The sequence below is a fragment of the Triturus cristatus genome, chromosome 7 (assembly GCF_964204655.1).
Source record: "Triturus cristatus chromosome 7, aTriCri1.1, whole genome shotgun sequence".
NCBI lineage: Eukaryota > Metazoa > Chordata > Amphibia > Caudata > Salamandridae > Triturus > Triturus cristatus.
This window is the reverse complement of record NC_140590.1, coordinates 465,196,173-465,215,962: the sequence shown is the minus strand read 5'-3', so window position 1 is coordinate 465,215,962 and position 19,790 is coordinate 465,196,173. Positions and strand designations below refer to the sequence as shown.

Genomic DNA, 19,790 nt, shown 5'->3' with positions numbered 1-19,790 from the left:
CGCTTGGGCGCTACATAAAAAACAGAAATGCATAAATGCTGCCGTGACCAAAAAAACATGAAATAATCTGCTGAATCCAGGATCTAATATAACCACTGACTATTTTATGATATAGGGTCCTCTCAATATTAGAACCCTATAGGGCTCTCGAGCAGCCACTAAGCAGTGGCAGCCACGAGGGTGCAGCAGACACCTTTAGAGTTTGCATAGAGATTCTGACATCACACAGTTGTTTTACTGATCAGTAATGTGCTGGTTTGCAGAGAAGGGGTAGGTTCATTTAGAACGCTTTTTGGACGACTACTTTGAAGTGTCTACAGCCACGTATCTCACTTAATCTGAAGGGGCAGTGTGTAAGCGTTTACCAGCATTAACCTGGATGTTGGCATTACATCTAACAGGCGCACACACACACTCTGTAACCCAAATAATCGACGCTGTAACATTCCGTTCGTTATCGTTCAGCACATACAATTATTTACTGCACAGTAACTTGTGTATGAAACATGATTTTATTGGAACAGACATTTGGCGGTGGCTACCCGTTAGCATGCATTTTATCCATACGGAGAGGTCATAAGTACAGAGTGCCATCTGGTGGCTACAGGAAGACTTTCGCCACTGAGAAGAGCCTCGGGTTCGAAGCAGGTTTTCTCCGCTGATATCAGCTTAGGATTGCAAAATATTAAACCAGTAAAGGATCGTATGTCATTTTCTATCTTGTGCCTGCATACATGCCCCCCCCAGAAAACTGGCTCAAAGGGCGTTTCAACCCCTCAACAGGGCGGCTTCACGGTTGGTTGCTCTGTAAAAGAGAAAGCATATTTTAAGGAGACAAGCTCTTGGGAAACTCGTGTGGTTTGCGCAAAGAATTCCAATAAACATTTCAGCAGTGCATTTTATGCAAATTGTACTCAATAATAAGATATTCATTGATACCATTAGTGAATCTAAGTCATTATAAGCAGAGTACGAAAACATACGAAAACAGTTTGTCAAAAACATGACGCATCTTTGGCGGGGATCCACGTCTTTAATTTGGGAATGCCTGGCTTCAAAAACGTGTTAACGTCAGGCTTTATTTATTCCAGACCATCTTACTGTGCCCAAGCAGTCTCAAATTGTTCATCATTTAGTTTGGGCAGATTCTCTACATTACACTGAATACATCTAAGCGTGTTTTCGTTTCGGGTACAGCATACAACAATTATCCCAGCGTCAATGCGAATCTACATCATACTGTGTTGTGTGTGGCACATGTCTACAAACTGGCAGTAGGTCTTTTAATTACTTGGTAAAACCCAACCACGAGAACATATCTACAACCTGAAGAGGCCTTGCTGTCAAGGTACCAGGGTGGACCGAGGCCTCCTATCGAGGCAGCCCCATTGGATTCTGGGCTTGGTTGGTCTGTCGCCCCTTACACTAAGCCATGCGTGCTGACTCAGCAAGCATCTCCCCCGTACCTCTGAAATATGTACAGCCGATATACCACAAGCTCCGCGAGGCCAACCCTCCTGTATTATCATCCTCCCATATCCTACTGGAAACAGGTTTTACTCGGGATCATTGCATTGCATTGTATTGTAATTGCAGTTATTTAGCGCTTACTACCCCAGACGAGGCATTGAAGCGCTTTACACCAGGCAGCATGCTGCTAAGGAACCTTAGGTTAGTCTTAGGCTAAAGGATATCATTCCATGCATTTACTCCAGGGCCTTTGTGGAGGTTTACATTAGTAGGAGATAGGTGGGATCAGTAGTGGGGGGTGAGTTTAGGCAGATGGTAGGTGGGATTAGAAGAGGAGCTAGAGCAGATGAGGTACTGCTAGGATACAGGGTGTGACTTTCAAAGAATGACAGGTTGTGATCTTCAAGATGAGGTGTGGGCAAGTTGCAGAGGTACAAAAACATAGATTACGGCAAGCATGCACATGACTTAGAATGGACTGTCCTCAGAGAGAGGAGGCGTGCAGAGGATGGAAGTAAGGAGAGAATTGTTCATAGAAAAAGAAGAGGCGACAATCGGAACACTTTAGTCAAGTTCAACGTTTTAATGCAGGCTTTTAGGGACATAGAGTGGATTTTTGAGGTAGAATCCACTCCAAGAATACAAAACTGTAGAAAAGAACATGATTATTTGCATGTGAGATAGTGCTATATTAGGTACTTTTGATAGGCCCTAGAATCTAGAATCAGGTGAAGAGCCAGTCTACTGCTAGGCATTGAAAGACCACCGCTTCAGCGTGACTAGCTGTTTAGCTCAGGGGTTGGAAGTGTGAAGAAAACGGCAGGGGCATATATAGGAAAATATCAAGAGCTTGAGGCTTTATTTGACGGAAGCAGTAACCTCAATCAAAGGAGATTTTTTTTTTTAATATGAAACATAACCATCTTAGTGCAGTATGTTTTATCATCGTGTTTTAGGTTATAGTTTTGCTCTAAATACTGTATTCTTCGAGAGACAACGGCTGCAATCAAAAGCTTTGTTGATAAAAGTCTAAAAGCAGATCTCAGTCACCCATTTCCCTTCCCGCTATTACCCAGCGATTAACCGCGATTTTCTACTGTGATGGACAGAACACCGGTTTAAACGCTGGAAAACAAAGTAAACCCCCATACCCCGAAGATTAGGCGAGGTATACAATAATGGGTAATTTAAGAATGTTCTGTCCTGCTGTGAGGAGTTTGAATTGTCCCCGCCCAAGTTTTTCAACCCCTGTAGCTAGTTAGAAGAAAGTCGTCGAGAGACAAAAACCGACTGAATCCTTTTTTTCACTACAATAAAATAGAAAATACATCTCTACCCTTTCGGGATTCTTAAACATACCTAAATTGCAATACAAACCACTCGTGTATGTAGAACTGGTAAAAAAAAAAGAAAAGAAATTGCAAAATTGATGATGAGCTGTGGTCCACAAATTGGGTATGAATAGCTAAATCCTTTATGTATTCCCAATACAAGGAGAATGCATTGCCTCAATAAAGACCCGATGGTACGTTTCCCCAGTGATCCTAAAGGCTAGTTCTGATGCTTGCTAGAGGGGATGTGCTGAGTCAGGCACATGCTGCACATATTATGTGGGTGGCTTTCTTTTGGGAGGACGTTCTATCTTATATAAAAGAGATAACATGAATCGCATTGGAAATTGGTCCTCTAGTGCTCTTATTTGAGAGAATGGGACATATGCCCTTCCATCACTGGCGGGCAGTCAGCCTTCTCCCAAGTATTGGCAGCTAGATTTGTTCTGGCCTGCACCTGGAAGTCATCTAAGCTCCACCCCATGCCTTGTTTTATGTGGGTCTAAGCTTTGGAATTTTTATGCAGAGACATTAATGGCAACAAGATAAAATGGGAAACCATGAAAAATCGGGGTCCATTTCAAACGTACGTTAAAAGAGATGGCAGTGTTATATGTTCACGGAAATATATGTGGGCAGCAATTAGACAATCAAACATTTACTAGATGTCTTCTTTTAGTTCCTTTATGGGTAATGATTAGAAACAAATAATCTTACTTTATTTCATTGATGGGACACTGTGTGGCCTCATGTGAGGTTAAATTACCACTGTCCAGAAACCTGAAGTACTGATATATGCTATACATATATTGTTTTCAGCACTTTTTAGGTCGAGCCTAGCGATGCAGCGCGCATGCCCTGCTCGCTCCACGAGGCATGCAGTAGTCGAGTATGCTGTGGAAGCCTCACCTGCTCACCTCCCATATATTTGATTCGCAGGTGCCATTGTCCTTGGTAAATGCTGGCTTCCGATTGATAATGAGGCTTGTTAGTCCCTCCTTGTTATCGCCCTGTCGCCTTTTGTTACCTCACATGAGGACTGGATCTTTTACTTGTGGCGTTACACGGTCTCCTTCATAAGTCGGTAAGCACTCTCTTTTTTTATTTGCAGCGCGGTCTGCTTTCACTTTAGCGGCCGCGCTTGATTATTTAATTAATTAGCCATGCGAGCCGAAAGGAGCTTTTCTACTCACTAATCTAAGACGCATTTGCAATGCAATAGGTCTCGCATGTATGCAAGTTTGACCTAGTGACACTGCAGAAGACCCCCAATGGGCAGCCAACCCCACACTGCACATGGCCTTTGGCCTACAGCCAGGCCCTGTGGCCAACCCACCCGGAGCCATTAGCATTGTTAACTAGTAATGTCAAAGGAGCGGGCCAAACGTGTGGAGGTTGTAGGTGATTTGACACCTTTCCAAACTCAGCAGAAATTACAAGGGAGAAACGAAGACTCTGCTCTCAGATCAGGAGACAACAAGAAAGAACCCACACGTCTTGAATGCATAATTTGGTGTGGGATTAGCTGGATTTTGCGGAGCTACTGCAAAATATTTCTTCAGTTTTAGTGTCCGTACAAATTTAAACACATCTATCCTTGTGGTGGTATAGTCCATGTCAGTTTTTGGACAATAAGAAAGGCCCAATCGCAGGATTCTTTTCTCTTCATCTGAAAGGTTAATTGCTGTCAGATTCACAATTGCTACGTTTTTGTTGTCATCTATTTGTTGCCTTTGGGTTTGGGTTTCTCTCCTGATGTTGCATAATTTGTCTCCTTTGCGCCTCTGCCTCTTGCTCTTTGAGGTCTGAGATTTTCTGGAGGTCTTGGACGAAGATTGAAGCGTCTCTCCTCCCTTAAAAAATCAAATTCATCGATCACTGATGGAATTGATGTTAATCTCATGTTGGAAGGTCCCTCCTCAAGATCAGTGCCAAGCTCTGAACTTTGTATACTGCTTAAATCCGACTGTTTAGCCTGCATTTCTTGGCCACCTGTATTCATCCTTTGTCTTCTCATATTTTTGAATTTCTTGGCAAAGGTATAAATTTGACCCCGATCATAATCAATTTTATCCCGTAGGAACTTCTGAGCTTTCCTTTCCTTGATGGTAGATTCCAATTTGCTCAAGCGTTCTTTCATTTCATTCATATATTTCATGATCAGCTGTTGATCAATTTCTTTACTGAGCATATCCATCATTTGTTGAATTTCTCCCATAATTTTGACGCGGTCAAATTCTGCATATTTAATTAGGATCGCTAGCATTCTGCGTGAAGATTCCTGATTGTTATAAGCCCATTCCCTGAGCATATTCGGGTTGGGGTCTTCATAAGTAGGGGCCATTCTAAGTCCACGCGGGATTCTCTTAATTTCCAAATAGCGATTGGGGGACTTCGCCTCCCACCATTTAGACAGCTCCGCCCGCTTCAACTTTTTAAAAGATTTGGTGATTAATGAGGTTAAAGAACTGTATACACGAATAAATGCAAAGAAAAAACCATTCTCGCATCAAGCTAGAGATTATTACATGTTAGTTGAGAAACTGTCCGATGATGATGATTGCATTGTTCGGAATGCCGATAAAGGGGGGAATGTGGTCCCGTGGGGTAGGCAGCAGTATCTTACTGAGGCCTATAAACAACTGGGGAATAGATTCAATTATGTCAAAGTGCAAAAAGATGTAATGAATAAGAGTTTTGACATGTATAATACTCGACTATCGGAGTGGCGCAGACAGGGCCTTATTTGTCAAGATGAATACTCCTATTTAACAATATCTAATCCTACCACCCCGGTGTTTTATTTAATCCCCAAGATCCACAAAGACATGACAAATCCCCCAGGTCGCCCCATTATTTCGGCTATTAACAGTGCATTTGAGCATACATCGAACTTTGTTGACTCCTTTTTATGTCCACTAGTGAATAAGCTCCCTTCTTTTATTCAAGATACAGGGGACTTTTTACGAAGAGTCTATGATGTGCCATTGTAACTGGATTTCCTTCTGATGACTATTGATGTCACAACTTTATATACTAGTATTCGGCCCAGGGATGGGCTGAATGCTGTTAAACATTTCTTGGGCGGTAGACCAGCAAAACTTTGGCACCACACACAAATGTTGCTATCTATGATCACTATGTGCCTGTAAAACACTTCTTTCTTTTCAATGATGATCTTTATCATCAACTTTGTGGAACGGCGATGGGCCCCTGCTTCGCCCCCAGCTATGCTAATTTGCATATGGGCTAGTGGGAGGAGCAGGTGGTCCAATCCCTTTTCCAGCGGGAATGGCAAGAGAATGTGATTTTGTGGAGTCGCTATATTGCCGACTTATTTATTGTATGGAAGGGAGATTACAACAGTGCCCAAGATTTTGTGAAGAAGTTGCAAAACAATCAATTGAATTTGAAGTTTACTAGTGTTATCAGTAGCTCAGAGGTGAACTTTCTAGACCTGACAGTTTATATCCACCAAGGAAAACTGCATACTAAGTTGTTCCGTAAACCTACTGATGGAAACACGACTCTTCATGCATCTAGTTTCCATCCGGCCAACTTAGTCAGAAGTATCCCCTATGAGGAGTGCCTTAGAGCGATGAGGAATCTTGGGGCAGAACTAGAGTGCCTTAAAGGAAGATTTTCCATGAGAGGGTATTCGCAAGAGTGCATTGAGGAAGCGATACGGAAGGCAACCCAGAAATCTAGGGAAGAAATACTTTTCAATCCTAACAAAAAGAAGGTTCAGGGTGGGCCAGAAAAATCCCAATGTAGGATGATTACCACATTCAATAACCAACAGAATGAACTAAGACACATCCTGCAAAAACATTGGCATATTATTCGCAATGACCCCATTTTGAAGAAACTTTTGAAAAGGAGGCCTCATCACTTTTAGAAAGGCACACTCCCTTAAACAGGCTCTAGTGAGCAACATGTTACCTACTAAAATACAGGCTAAAACGAGTAAATCATGGCTAGTCAGAAAGGACGGGTTCATAAAATGCACAAAATGCAAAGCCTGTACTTTTGGGAAGAACACCAATAGCTATACCCCAGGTTTTACTAAGAAGGAACACAAAATAAAGGGTCAGTTTTCCTGTAAAACAGAGTTTGCTGTCTACGTGCTTCAGTGCCCGTGTGGCCTGAAGTACGTAGGCAGTACTATCCTTCAAGTCCATAAGCGAGTGTTGCAGCACTTGCGAGCAATCAAGAATGCGGATAAAGCTTACCCCGTTGCTCGCCACTTTGAGAAATGTCACAACAAAGATGTGAGTGGGCTCTCATATTTTGTGATTGATGCTGTACCGTTGAACATAAGGGGAGGTATCGTCAGAAAGTATTACGTAGGTTGGAATTAAGATACATTATCAAACTTAACACCAAGACCCCATGGGTTTAAATATGGAAGAAGACCTTCACACATACCTGTAACTGTCCCACTGATCCTGTTGTTGTTTTTAACTGTTTTATCTCACATACACTATGGGCACTAGGGTGGTGAAGACAGCCAACTGGATAGAAAATAATAGTTTATGGTAATTATTTAAAGTTACACCAAATATGGATTTGATTAACAGCCCACATGGGCATAATTGGTTCCTTAAAGAACAAAGGTTGGTGCGCAGCAAAGAAAATGGAACTAGGTGTTCATGACAATCTGTGATTTATTTGTGATTTGGTCACGTGATTATTGTAATGATGTTAACACATGACTGATTATGGTACTTTGGCCCACTAGGGCAGTGAATAGCATTATAGTACAATGAGCAATATTCAGTTGCAACAGGGCATGAATATGAGTTACCAAATGGTTTTTACTGCGCAATTGTGTTTGTTAAAAACTAAGAATTTAACATTCTGAATTTTTTGCTCTTTTACGAACACGTAAATATATATTGCACATGCATTTGTAATGTGTACAATCAATCCAACTTTGTTACAAGGCACGGTATTTGCTTGGTGTAAAACGATGAATTTAACTAAAAACTACAAGTCTGTTTTCAGGTTTTGTAGTCCTCACATGACATGGCAACACTTCCAGTTAAATTGACGAAAAAAACGTTATTGAAATATTAGTGCGCAAGCCTGCTGGGCAGGCGAAACGCGTCTGACATTAACAGCTGACAATAAATCAGATTTGACTGAACGACACGGCGTCGACTTTCCTTTACTGGATATAAGCACTGGCATAGCCAATAGGTCTCGCCTTTGGGACCTTATAATTGTTTAGCCATGCAACAGTTGATGTTGTTGCAGGAAGGATATTGTGCTGCATAACTAAATACTTATAAGGCCCCAAAGGCGAGACCTATTGGCTATGCCAATGCTTGTTTCTTTTATGGCAATTTTATATAGCGCCAAACTCGACCCGAAGGTATTGGAGCAGTTTACATGAGCACCAGTTACATTACACAATGACACGTTCCTTTTTGGTAGGCACCGGGAAATGAAGTGATTAGTTCAGAATCACAGGATGTTGACCCCACGCACAGCCACCCTCTGCCTACGTACATACCTGGTGAGGATGGGGACCCCAGCTCCTGCCTCTCCCTACATCATCATGTTTATCTCGCCTGCTCTTGACAAGGGTGAAGAAGACCCCCTCGGGCTCGTACCGGATGAGGATGGACACCCCCACGTCCTCGCAGTTGACGTACATCTGGCTCCATGTCTCGCGGATGAGGAGCTTCTCCACCTCGGTGATGTCCTCATCCTGCTCCCACCTCTCCATGGAGGGAGCGACGAGGGGCGGCGGGGAGGGCAGAGAGCCGTGTGCCCTGCAGGCTGCGGGGGTGCCGGGCAGAATCAGCGCGGGCTGAGGAGGGCAGGAGCAGGCACGGTGTGGGGGCGCCCCAGCGATGGAGGCTCCAAAGAATGGGGGGCTTGTCAAGAGGTACGGACTGCTCTAGGTGCAGGGAGCTCTATGATGTGTGTGGGGGAGGGGTGCTGTGGGAGATAGGGTTGATCTGTCCTTCACATAAGGGGGCTGCTTCAGAAACAGGGGGTGCCCTGGACCGCGAGGTGCTCCGATTGGGGACTGTGCAGAAGGTGCGAGTGCGGGACTGGCAGTGGGGCTCCGCCCTTCGATCTCTCTGAGAGAGGGATGCTTCCCCCCGGGTTTGCTCTCTCGGTTTATGGGTGGGAAGATGCGCTGAAGGCAGGGGTAGTGGACAGAGTGCTTCTCGGTGGCAGTGCGGGTGATGTGGGGGAGTGCGGGGGTGCTCTCGTGTGGGTTCTGTGTATGAGGTGGCTGTATAAGTAGAGATGTCGTGTGGGCTTCACTGTGGTACTCTGGGTTGGTATCTTCTGAGGGGAAGGTGTAGGAGAGTAGGGTCTGCAATCCTATGATCACCCAGATTTTTTTGCTTTTGCTTCATTGGTTTACGACTTTCTCCGGCTGTGGGCCTGCCAATCAGACCCACAGCCTAGCTGTTCTCTCTCGAAATTAACACACATGTACGTTAGGTGCATCCACTAATTGGAACTGGGCCACCTTGTCAGTCCCTGTCTCAGCATACCACAGGTATCCAGGGCATCGGTGTACCCAGGGCCTACCAGGGGCTGAAGCATGTATTATGCCCCCCCTGGAATGGCCGCCCAAATCTGACACAACTGGCTGCACGACAGCTGGGGCCACGTGGTGTAATCACCCGTTGCTGTAGGTGTAGTATTCCTACACCTAAACCCTAAAAATGGACACATGGATTCCTATCAGTCACTCCTATAGCAGGCCTTATCAATCCTGAAGGCAGAGTGCAGGGAATCATGTGGGACGGTGCTCTGGCGCGAGCTGAGCCCGTCGACGGCTTGCGGAACCAAGCCCTAATAGCCGTTCCATGGTGACGCGGGCCAACTACTTTTAAGGCATTATAATCCTTGCGGTTATCTGCTAACTTTGGCATCGCATCACCTATACATGTCGAGTAAGGTGTCATACGAATGGGAATACGAACCCCTCGCCAGTCCTGGTGACGGGGTTAGCATTCCCCCCTTTTAGAGGGACACGACATGGAAGTAACCTTGAACCCCGGTTAAAGTTGACTCAAGCCTCAGCATCACAAAATGGATGCTGCCACCAGACACAAGTCTGACCTCCTGCTGCTGGGGGACCTTCCAGCAAGGGGAGCTTGGACAAAGGGTTTCCTGTCGAGGGCGGTGTTAGCACCGTCCCAGACAGGGTTTGTGTATCCCAGGTAGGCAGGGCTGAAAGGAAGGTGACTGCAAGTGGCACCCCGGTGCTCACTGTGCATAGCCCGGCTCAAACCAGTTTCGGGGGCACACCAGCCCCTGAGCTGGCGCGAAGCCGGACAAAGGATAGGGGTGTAACCACCCCCCTCCTGGCTCCACCCATAGGTAGAACCTAGTCACGGGCCAGCCCCTTTCTCTTAGAATAAAGGTAGGAGCGAGTCCCCTTCCCAAATTGGATAATCAGATAATCGGATAACTCCGAATCACGAACCACTTTCCACGAAAGGAACTCTTGACTATTTCTGAAGACTCTCCCTTGTGGCTAAGGAGTAGCCACCCTGCACCAGCAGGCACCACCTAAGCGCTTGCGGTTTGCTGTAAGTCTCTCCTACGGATCAAGACTGCCCAGCTCGACGAGACCCGAGTCCCTGCCATCTCTGACCTTTTACCTGCCTCATCAGCCCAGCTGAGAGTCGTAGGTGTGACGAGACCTGCGGGACCGGCTATCTTCAGAACCTGCACGACGCTTATCTAGCACGCCCACCGAGGGACCCTCGAGTGAGTGCACCTAGGGTTTGAGAAGCCCTAAACCCTGAGCAGCTCCAGCATCAAAGTCTGTCTCCCCAGCATCCACGAGATCTGCGTGGGGGCCCTTCCGCTCCTTGTTGTTCACCGCGTTGTTCGACCACTTGCCGACCGGCTTGTGGCCCTCTTCACGACGCACCACGATTGTTTCATCACGAGTCTGGTTGCTCCAGACTGGCTCTTGCTCCCCTTCAACAGAGGAGTACCACGGACCCTCCTGGTCCACTCCCGACGCCATCTTGACTCCCCCGCCTGGGTGGCCACTGCCAAGATCCGCTGCCCCTTCCTGGGCCCAGCATCATCGACAGCAGACACCTTCGTGGGACAGCTCGCCCTCCATCCTGGTCGCCGCCGCGCCTCCTGGTCCGAGGAACAGCCGAGTCCGACGTCACCCACTCACCTGGTCGAGGTGACTTCAGCCGGTACCCTCCTGGTACCCACACGATCGCTGGCTAGCGGTTGAGAACTGAGTCCCCTCTGCTTTCAGGTTTTCCTTCACCACCGATCCAGGCTTGGATCGCTCTGAACATCGTCACTGGTCGCCTGCCAGCAACTTCTTCTTTCAGGCTCCTGAGACTACACGAGGACTCCCGACATCTTGACGAACTTCACGCAGCCGCAGCCTCCGGGCTAGGTAACTCGAGCATCTCGGTGCTCCATCGCAGGTTCGCTCTACAAGTGTCCAGTTCCTTTTTCGTTTAGTCCCACTGATCGGATCACTCCGGAATCAGTATCTCCAGACTCTAACCATTCGCATTTCACTGTTAGTGTAGATGGTTTCTCGTGCCCCTCGGGCATTTGTGTAAATTGTGCAACTGAAGTATTTTCCTAAGAGTTTTGTAGTGTGCTTAGCTCCCTGACTCATAAAGAGCCAGGGTAGTCTTGTCATAAATAAATATCCTTTTATTTTCATAACAACTTGTGTGGTGTCCTTTCACTTGGTGTTCAAGGGGTATATGTGATGGTAAACAGCTGGCTTAACACGCCCTCTAGAGTTTAGCCTAAGACTGCTCGTATCCACGCTACTAGGATAGCTGGTCTAAAAGGTTGACTTACAACCAATCATCAATAAGGGTCGTTTGGAATGATACACAGTGATCACTAGAATAGTGAGCACTACATATCAGGCCAACTTCTCACATTGGTGAGCAGCGGTTGGGATTTGAGCTTGCTGTTGTTTTACCACACACGTATCCTAAGAATATCGCAGTGAAAGATCACATAAGTACCCAGGTACATATAACTTAACTTAGAATACTCCGAGTTCTACTGAACCGGCTGTTGTAGTGTAACAGGGCTTAGCACACCCTGACTACAACTCTTAGCAAGGGATCAGTAGGTAAACCCATAGTGTAGGTAGGTGCAACACTTACACCTCACTAGAAAAGCATGTCGGTCCACGGAGAGTCTGCAGGGACTCCCTTAGTGGTCAGTGACCCTCCACAGGTCGTGTCACGATATGCAACTCTTAGCTTCAAGGAGATGCGACAACTGTGTGCCTCCAGGAAGCTAAACCAGGGTTCTAACCCTACCATCGCAATTCTGATAGGTCTCTTAGAGGCGTACGATGCTAGGAGGTCCTCTAACCCAGGTCCCCCCAGTGCAGATGGGAACATGCCTCCCTTAGAGGGAACCCTCGGTGACCCAGACCTCGACCTCCACACAGAGGACGAGGACGAGTTATCGGGAGACGAGGCAGACAAAGGTCCAGTGGTAGTCGGCAGGCTTACAAGGACCAACTTAAGCAGGCATGAGAACGGAACTGGGGGAGCCCCGGGCCCACGCTCAAGCAGGCTTAACCTTGGGAACGGACGAGCTAGGTCTCTCTCCAGAGGCTCTGGCAGATCGGTTCATACACATGTCTCTCAGGCACCTTCTCAGAGAGGAATGACTTCCCCTCAGAGGAGGGAGCATGAAGCGAAGATGCGGGAGGTCAATCTGAGGATCGAGCGGGAAGAACTTGCCCTCGCCAAAGAAAGACTTGCCTTAGCCCGAGAGCAGAAATTAAGTGGGTTAGATCCCACTGGTGGCAGCGTTCTCAATAGAGAGAAAGACAGGGGTATAGACACTAGACACCTGAGTAAAATAGTGCCCCCCTTTAAACAAGGGGACGACATCCACAAGTGGATAACTGCCTTGGAGAGGGCCTGCACTGTCCAGTGCGTCCCCCCAAGTCAGTGGGCAGCTATACTGTGGCTTTCCTTTGAAGGTAAAGGAAGGGACAAGCTCCTCACTACAAGAGCTGAGGATGCTAACAACTACCAAGTCCTGAAGAACACACTGATTGATGGGTTCGGCTTAACCACGGAACAGTACCGGGTGCTGTTCCGAGACACCCAGAAAATTCAGTCTCAGGATTGGGCTGACTTTGTCGATTGTGCCACTAAGGCTTTGGAAGGCTGGTTGCTGGGTAGCAAGGTTACTGATTACACAGGATTGTACAATCTTATCATGCGAGAACAGATTTTAAACAACTGTCAGAACCAATTGTTGCATCAGCACCTTGTCGACTCGGATCTGACCTCTCCCCAAGAATTGGGAAAGAAGGCAGACAGATGGGTCAGAACAAGGGTCAAGCAGAACCAGAATCAGAACCAGGGTGGTCAGAAGAAAGCAGACCAAAAGGGTAACAAGAACGAACAAAATGACCAGAAGTCTTCGACAGGTCCCCAACAAACCAAAGAGGGTGGGGGTCAGGCTTCACAGAAGAAGAAGACTCAAGAAGGCCAGTCCAAAAGGTGGTGCCAATACTGTAAAAGTAAGACTCACTGGTTTAGTGAGTGCACCAAGAAAGGAGGGCAAACTCCTACCACTGCAGCCCCTAAGGCACCTGCGCCCCCTAGTACAGTCAGCAGTGGTAGTGCGCCTCCCAAGGCATTAGTTGGGTTAACCTTGGGAACCGAGGGGAGTGACGACTTAGTCGGCACGCTCACTCAGGCCGTCCTTGTCTGTACAGGGGATATGGATATGTCCCCTGATGCCAGTCCCAATACTTTGGGCAAATACAGACAGACACCTTTGATAAATGGAAAAGTGGCTCAGGCCTACAGAGACACGTGTGCCAGTGTCACCATGGTGACGCCGAACTTCGTGGACCCTGGACAGATCATGCTAGGTACCAGTTACCTAGTGACCAATGCCAGCAACGTCACTACCAATCACAGTATGGCAGTTGTTGATTTCTCCTGGGGAGGGGTAAGTGGCCCGAAAAAGGTTGTGGTTAGTTCAGACCTCCCCGTAGAATGTCTGTTGGGCAATGATTTGGAAACGTCACAATGGTCAGAAGTGGAGCAGAGGACTCACATGGAGATGTTAGGCTTGCCAGCACATGTCCTTGCTGTGACCAGGTCACAGGCCAAAAGATGCCCCACTGAACAGGTGCTGGATCCTGGAAGAACGGACCAGACACCTTCCAAGAAAAGGAGCAGTAAGGGTAAGGCTTCGCCTTCCCCCTTGCCCCAGGTCGTGGATCAAGTCTCCGAGGAGGCTGACCTTAAAGAACTGAGGGAAACTGAGCCGCAAGAGCTTGAACCTGGTCAGGTTGAGTTTCTGGGCTCAGGGGGACCCTCCAGGGAAGACCTGGGGAAGGCACAGTTAGACTGCCCCTCACTTGAACCCCTCAGACAGCAGGCCGCTGCTGAGGCTGCAGGGAACGCCACGGGTACCCACAAAGTGTACTGGGACGATGGACTCCTGTACTCTGAGGCAAGAGACCCCAAACCTGGTGCGACCAGGAGGCTGGTCATCCCCTTGTCTCTGAGAGGTTTCCTTCTCACCTTGGCCCACGAGATTCCCCTTGCAGGTCACTTAGGCCAGAATAAGACTTGGGACAGAATTGTTCCACACTTTCACTGGCCCCACATGTCCGAAGATACGAAGGAGTTTTGCCGCTCCTGTGTCACTTGCCAAGCCAGTGGTAAGTCAGGTGGCACGACAAAGGCCCCCCTCATACCACTACCAGTGGTGGGGGTACCCTTTGAACGAGTGGGGATCGACATTGTCGGACCAATGGAACCCCAGACAGCATCAGGGCACAAGTTTATACTGGTGGTGGTGGACCACGCCACCAGGTATCCTGAAGCTATTCCCCTTAGGACCACTACGGCACCTGTGGTGGCACGGGCCCTACTTGGAGTGTTCTCCAGAGTGGGCTTCCCTAAGGAGGTCGTCTCAGACAGAGGTGCAAACTTCATGTCGGGATATCTGACTGCTATGTGGAAGGAATGTGGTGTCAACTACAAGTTCACCACACCCTATCACCCACAATGCAATGGGCTGGTTGAGAGATTCAACCGGACCCTAAAAGGGATGATTCACGGACTACCTGAAAAGCTTCGGCGGAGATGGGATGTCCTGATACCCTGCCTCTTGTTCGCCTACAGAGAGGTCCCGCAGAAGGGGGTTGGCTACAGCCCTTTTGAGCTTCTGTTCGGACATCCTGTAAGGGGACCCCTTTGTTTGGTAAAGGAAGGATGGGAGAGACCTCTCAGAAAGCCGGCATCAAACATTGTGGACTATGTGCTCGGTCTCCGCTCGCGGATGGCGGAGTACATGGAAAAGGCGTCTAAAAACCTTGAGGCGAGCCAAGAATTACAGAAAGCTTGGCACGACCAAAAGGCTGTCCTGACTGTGTATCAGCCTGGACAGAAGGTGTGGGTGCTGGAGCCAGTGGCCCCAGCAGCACTCAAAGACAAATGGTCTGGGCCCCACACGATCATTGAGCAGAAGGGAGAGGTCACCTACCTGGTAGACCTGGGAACTCCCCGGAGCCCCCACAGGGTGCTCCACGTAAACAGGCTCAAGGCATATGTCGACAGGGAGGGCATGGGCTTGCTCATGGCCACAGATGAGGGACAGGAGGAGGAGAGTGACCCTCTCCCGGACCTGCTCTCTCAGAACCCTGACGATGGATCAGTAGATGGTGTTGTCTTTTGTGGCAGCCTCTCTGGACATCAACAAGAGGATTGTAAACAGGTTCTTCAATCCTTTCGACATATGTTCTCTCTGACACCCAGTCAGACCAAGTGGTGTACCCACGAGGTCGACACTGGGGACAGTCTGCCCGTAAAGAGTAAAATCTATCGGCAACCTGATCATGTCAGAGACTGCATCAAGACAGAGGTGCAGAAAATGTTGGAGCTGGGAGTCATTGAACCCTCGGACAGCCCCTGGGCTAGTCCCGTAGTGCTCGTGCCGAAACCTCACACCCAGGGCGGTAAGAAAGAGATGAGGTTTTGCGTGGACTACAGAGGTCTCAATGCGGTCACTAAGACCGACGCCCACCCGATACCAAGAGCAGACGAACTTATCGACCGGTTGGCCTCGGCCAACTACTTAAGTACGTTTGACCTGACAGCTGGGTATTAGCAAATCAGGTTAGCTGAGGAGGCCAAGCCCAAAACAGCATTTTCTACCCCGGGTGGGCATTATCAGTTCGTGGTAATGCCCTTTGGTTTGAAAAATGCACCTGCCACCTTCCAAAGGCTGGTGAATCGAGTTCTCACTGGGTTGGACGACTTCTGTGCGGCGTATCTGGACGATATCGCTGTCTTTAGCTCCACCTGGGAGGATCACCTGGTCCACCTGAGGAAAGTGTTAGAGGCCCTGCAGAAGGCAGGCCTCACTATCAAGGCCACCAAGTGCCAGATAGGGCAGACACAGGTTGTATACCTGGGCCACCTTGTAGGTGGAGGCCAGGTTCAACCATTGGAGAGCAAAATACAGGCCATCCAGGACTGGGCTCCTCCAACCACCCAGACTCAGGTTCGAGCTTTCTTGGGCCTGACTGGTTATTACCGGAAATTTGTCAGAAATTATGGATCCATTGTGACCCCGCTAAACGACCTGACAAGTAAAAAGATGCCAAAAAAAGTTCAGTGGACAGCAAGCTGTCAGAAGGCGTTCGATGACCTAAAGCGGGCCATGTGCACAGCACCTATCCTAAAGAGTCCAGACTACTCCAAACCATTCACTGTCCAAACAGACGCTTCGGAGCTGGGTGTGGGAGCTGTTCTATCGCAACTGAATTTTGATGGTCATGACCAGCCCATAGCTTTTATTAGCAGGAGGCTGACCCCCAGAGAGAAGAATTGGTCAGCTATTGAGAGGGAGGCCTTTGCTGTGGTTTGGGCCCTGAAGAAGTTGAGGCCATACTTGTTTGGCACTCACTTCAAGATTCAGACCGACCATAAGCCCCTCTTGTGGCTAAATCAAATGAAGGGTGAAAACCCCAAACTACTTAGGTGGTCCATTTCCCTACAGGGGATGGACTTCACAGTGGAGCATAGACCTGGCACTGATCATGGCAATGCAGATGGGCTCTCCAGGTATTTCCACTTAGAGCAAGAAGACTCACCTGGTCAAGGTTAGCTTATTGTCCCAAAGTTTGGGGGGGGGTCATGTAGGAGAGTAGGGTCTGCAATCCTATGATCACCCAGATTTTTTTGCTTTTGCTTCATTGGTTTACGACTTTCTCCGGCTGTGGGCCTGCCAATCAGACCCACAGCCTAGCTGTTCTCTCTCGAAATTAACACACATGTACGTTAGGTGCATCCACTAATTGGAACTGGGCCACCTTGTCAGTCCCTGTCTCAGCATACCACAGGTATCCAGGGCATCGGTGTACCCAGGGCCTACCAGGGGCTGAAGCATGTATTATGCCCCCCCTGGAATGGCCGCCCAAATCTGACACAACTGGCTGCACGACAGCTGGGGCCACGTGGTGTAATCACCCGTTGCTGTAGGTGTAGTATTCCTACACCTAAACCCTAAAAATGGACACATGGATTCCTATCAGTCACTCCTATAGCAGGCCTTATCAATCCTGAAGGCAGAGTGCAGGGAATCATGTGGGACGGTGCTCTGGCGCGAGCTGAGCCCGTCGACGGCTTGCGGAACCAAGCCCTAATAGCCGTTCCATGGTGACGCGGGCCAACTACTTTTAAGGCATTATAATCCTTGCGGTTATCTGCTAACTTTGGCATCGCTTCACCTATACATGTCGAGTAAGGTGTCATACGAATGGGAATACGAACCCCTCGCCAGTCCTGGTGACGGGGTTAGCATTCCCCCCTTTTAGAGGGACACGACATGGAGGTAACCTTGAACCCCGGTTAAAGTTGACTCAAGCCTCAGCATCACAAAATGGATGCTGCCACCAGACACAAGTCTGACCTCCTGCTGCTGGGGGACCTTCCAGCAAGGGGAGCTTGGACAAAGGGTTTCCTGTCGAGGGCGGTGTTAGCACCGTCCCAGACAGGGTTTGTGTATCCCAGGTAGGCAGGGCTGAAAGGAAGGTGACTGCAAGTGGCACCCCGGTGCTCACTGTGCATAGCCCGGCTCAAACCAGTTTCGGGGGCACACCAGCCCCTGAGCTGGCGCGAAGCCGGACAAAGGATAGGGGTGTAACCACCCCCCTCCTGGCTCCACCCATAGGTAGAACCTAGTCACGGGCCAGCCCCTTTCTCTTAGAATAAAGGTAGGAGCGAGTCCCCTTCCCAAATTGGATAATCAGATAATCGGATAACTCCGAATCACGAACCACTTTCCACGAAAGGAACTCTTGACTATTTCTGAAGACTCTCCCTTGTGGCTAAGGAGTAGCCACCCTGCACCAGCAGGCACCACCTAAGCGCTTGCGGTTTGCTGTAAGTCTCTCCTACGGATCAAGACTGCCCAGCTCGACGAGACCCGAGTCCCTGCCATCTCTGACCTTTTACCTGCCTCATCAGCCCAGCTGAGAGTCGTAGGTGTGACGAGACCTGCGGGACCGGCTATCTTCAGAACCTGCACGACGCTTATCTAGCACGCCCACCGAGGGACCCTCGAGTGAGTGCACCTAGGGTTTGAGAAGCCCTAAACCCTGAGCAGCTCCAGCATCAAAGTCTGTCTCCCCAGCATCCACGAGATCTGCGTGGGGGCCCTTCCGCTCCTTGTTGTTCACCGCGTTGTTCGACCACTTGCCGACCGGCTTGTGGCCCTCTTCACGACGCACCACGATTGTTTCATCACGAGTCTGGTTGCTCCAGACTGGCTCTTGCTCCCCTTCAACAGAGGAGTACCACGGACCCTCCTGGTCCACTCCCGACGCCATCTTGACTCCCCCGCCTGGGTGGCCACTGCCAAGATCCGCTGCCCCTTCCTGGGCCCAGCATCATCGACAGCAGACACCTTCGTGGGACAGCTCGCCCTCCATCCTGGTCGCCGCCGCGCCTCCTGGTCCGAGGAACAGCCGAGTCCGACGTCACCCACTCACCTGGTCGAGGTGACTTCAGCCGGTACCCTCCTGGTACCCACACGATCGCTGGCTAGCGGTTGAGAACTGAGTCCCCTCTGCTTTCAGGTTTTCCTTCACCACCGATCCAGGCTTGGATCGCTCTGAACATCGTCACTGGTCGCCTGCCAGCAACTTCTTCTTTCAGGCTCCTGAGACTACACGAGGACTCCCGACATCTTGACGAACTTCACGCAGCCGCAGCCTCCGGGCTAGGTAACTCGAGCATCTCGGTGCTCCATCGCAGGTTCGCTCTACAAGTGTCCAGTTCCTTTTTCGTTTAGTCCCACTGATCGGATCACTCCGGAATCAGTATCTCCAGACTCTAACCATTCGCATTTCACTGTTAGTGTAGATGGTTTCTCGTGCCCCTCGGGCATTTGTGTAAATTGTGCAACTGAAGTATTTTCCTAAGAGTTTTGTAGTGTGCTTAGCTCCCTGACTCATAAAGAGCCAGGGTAGTCTTGTCATAAATAAATATCCTTTTATTTTCATAACAACTTGTGTGGTGTCCTTTCACTTGGTGTTCAAGGGGTATATGTGATGGTAAACAGCTGGCTTAACACGCCCTCTAGAGTTTAGCCTAAGACTGCTCGTATCCACGCTACTAGGATAGCTGGTCTAAAAGGTTGACTTACAACCAATCATCAATAAGGGTCGTTTGGAATGATACACAGTGATCACTAGAATAGTGAGCACTACATATCAGGCCAACTTCTCACAGAAGGGGTTCTAAAGACGGGACCGCTGTCCTGGGAGTTACCCGGTGTTTGACAACGCTTGGGTCCTGGTGGGCACCTAGAATTATAAGGGGGCGGGGCTTTTCTGTGACCAACGCACTGTCTGTGACAGTGTGGGCTGATTTCTTTCAGTGGCTTCTCTCGGGATGGGTGACTCCTGGGGGTATTCTAACAGGAGGTGGGGGCTAGGAATGGGGTCTT

At 48.8% G+C, this 19,790-nt stretch overlaps 1 protein-coding gene across 1 annotated transcript in view; it reads right to left on the bottom strand.

Annotated features, from left to right (window-relative positions):
• Positions 1 to 493: 493 nt before the first annotated feature.
• Positions 494 to 19,790, bottom strand: part of TBCD (tubulin folding cofactor D) — a 2,329,415-nt gene continuing 2,310,118 nt past the window's right edge. The window contains exon 40 of the mRNA XM_085616794.1: positions 494 to 805. Within this exon, the coding sequence (XP_085472920.1) occupies positions 791 to 805 (15 nt within the window). The 3' untranslated portion in view covers positions 494 to 790. The remainder of the gene's footprint in view (positions 806 to 19,790) is intronic.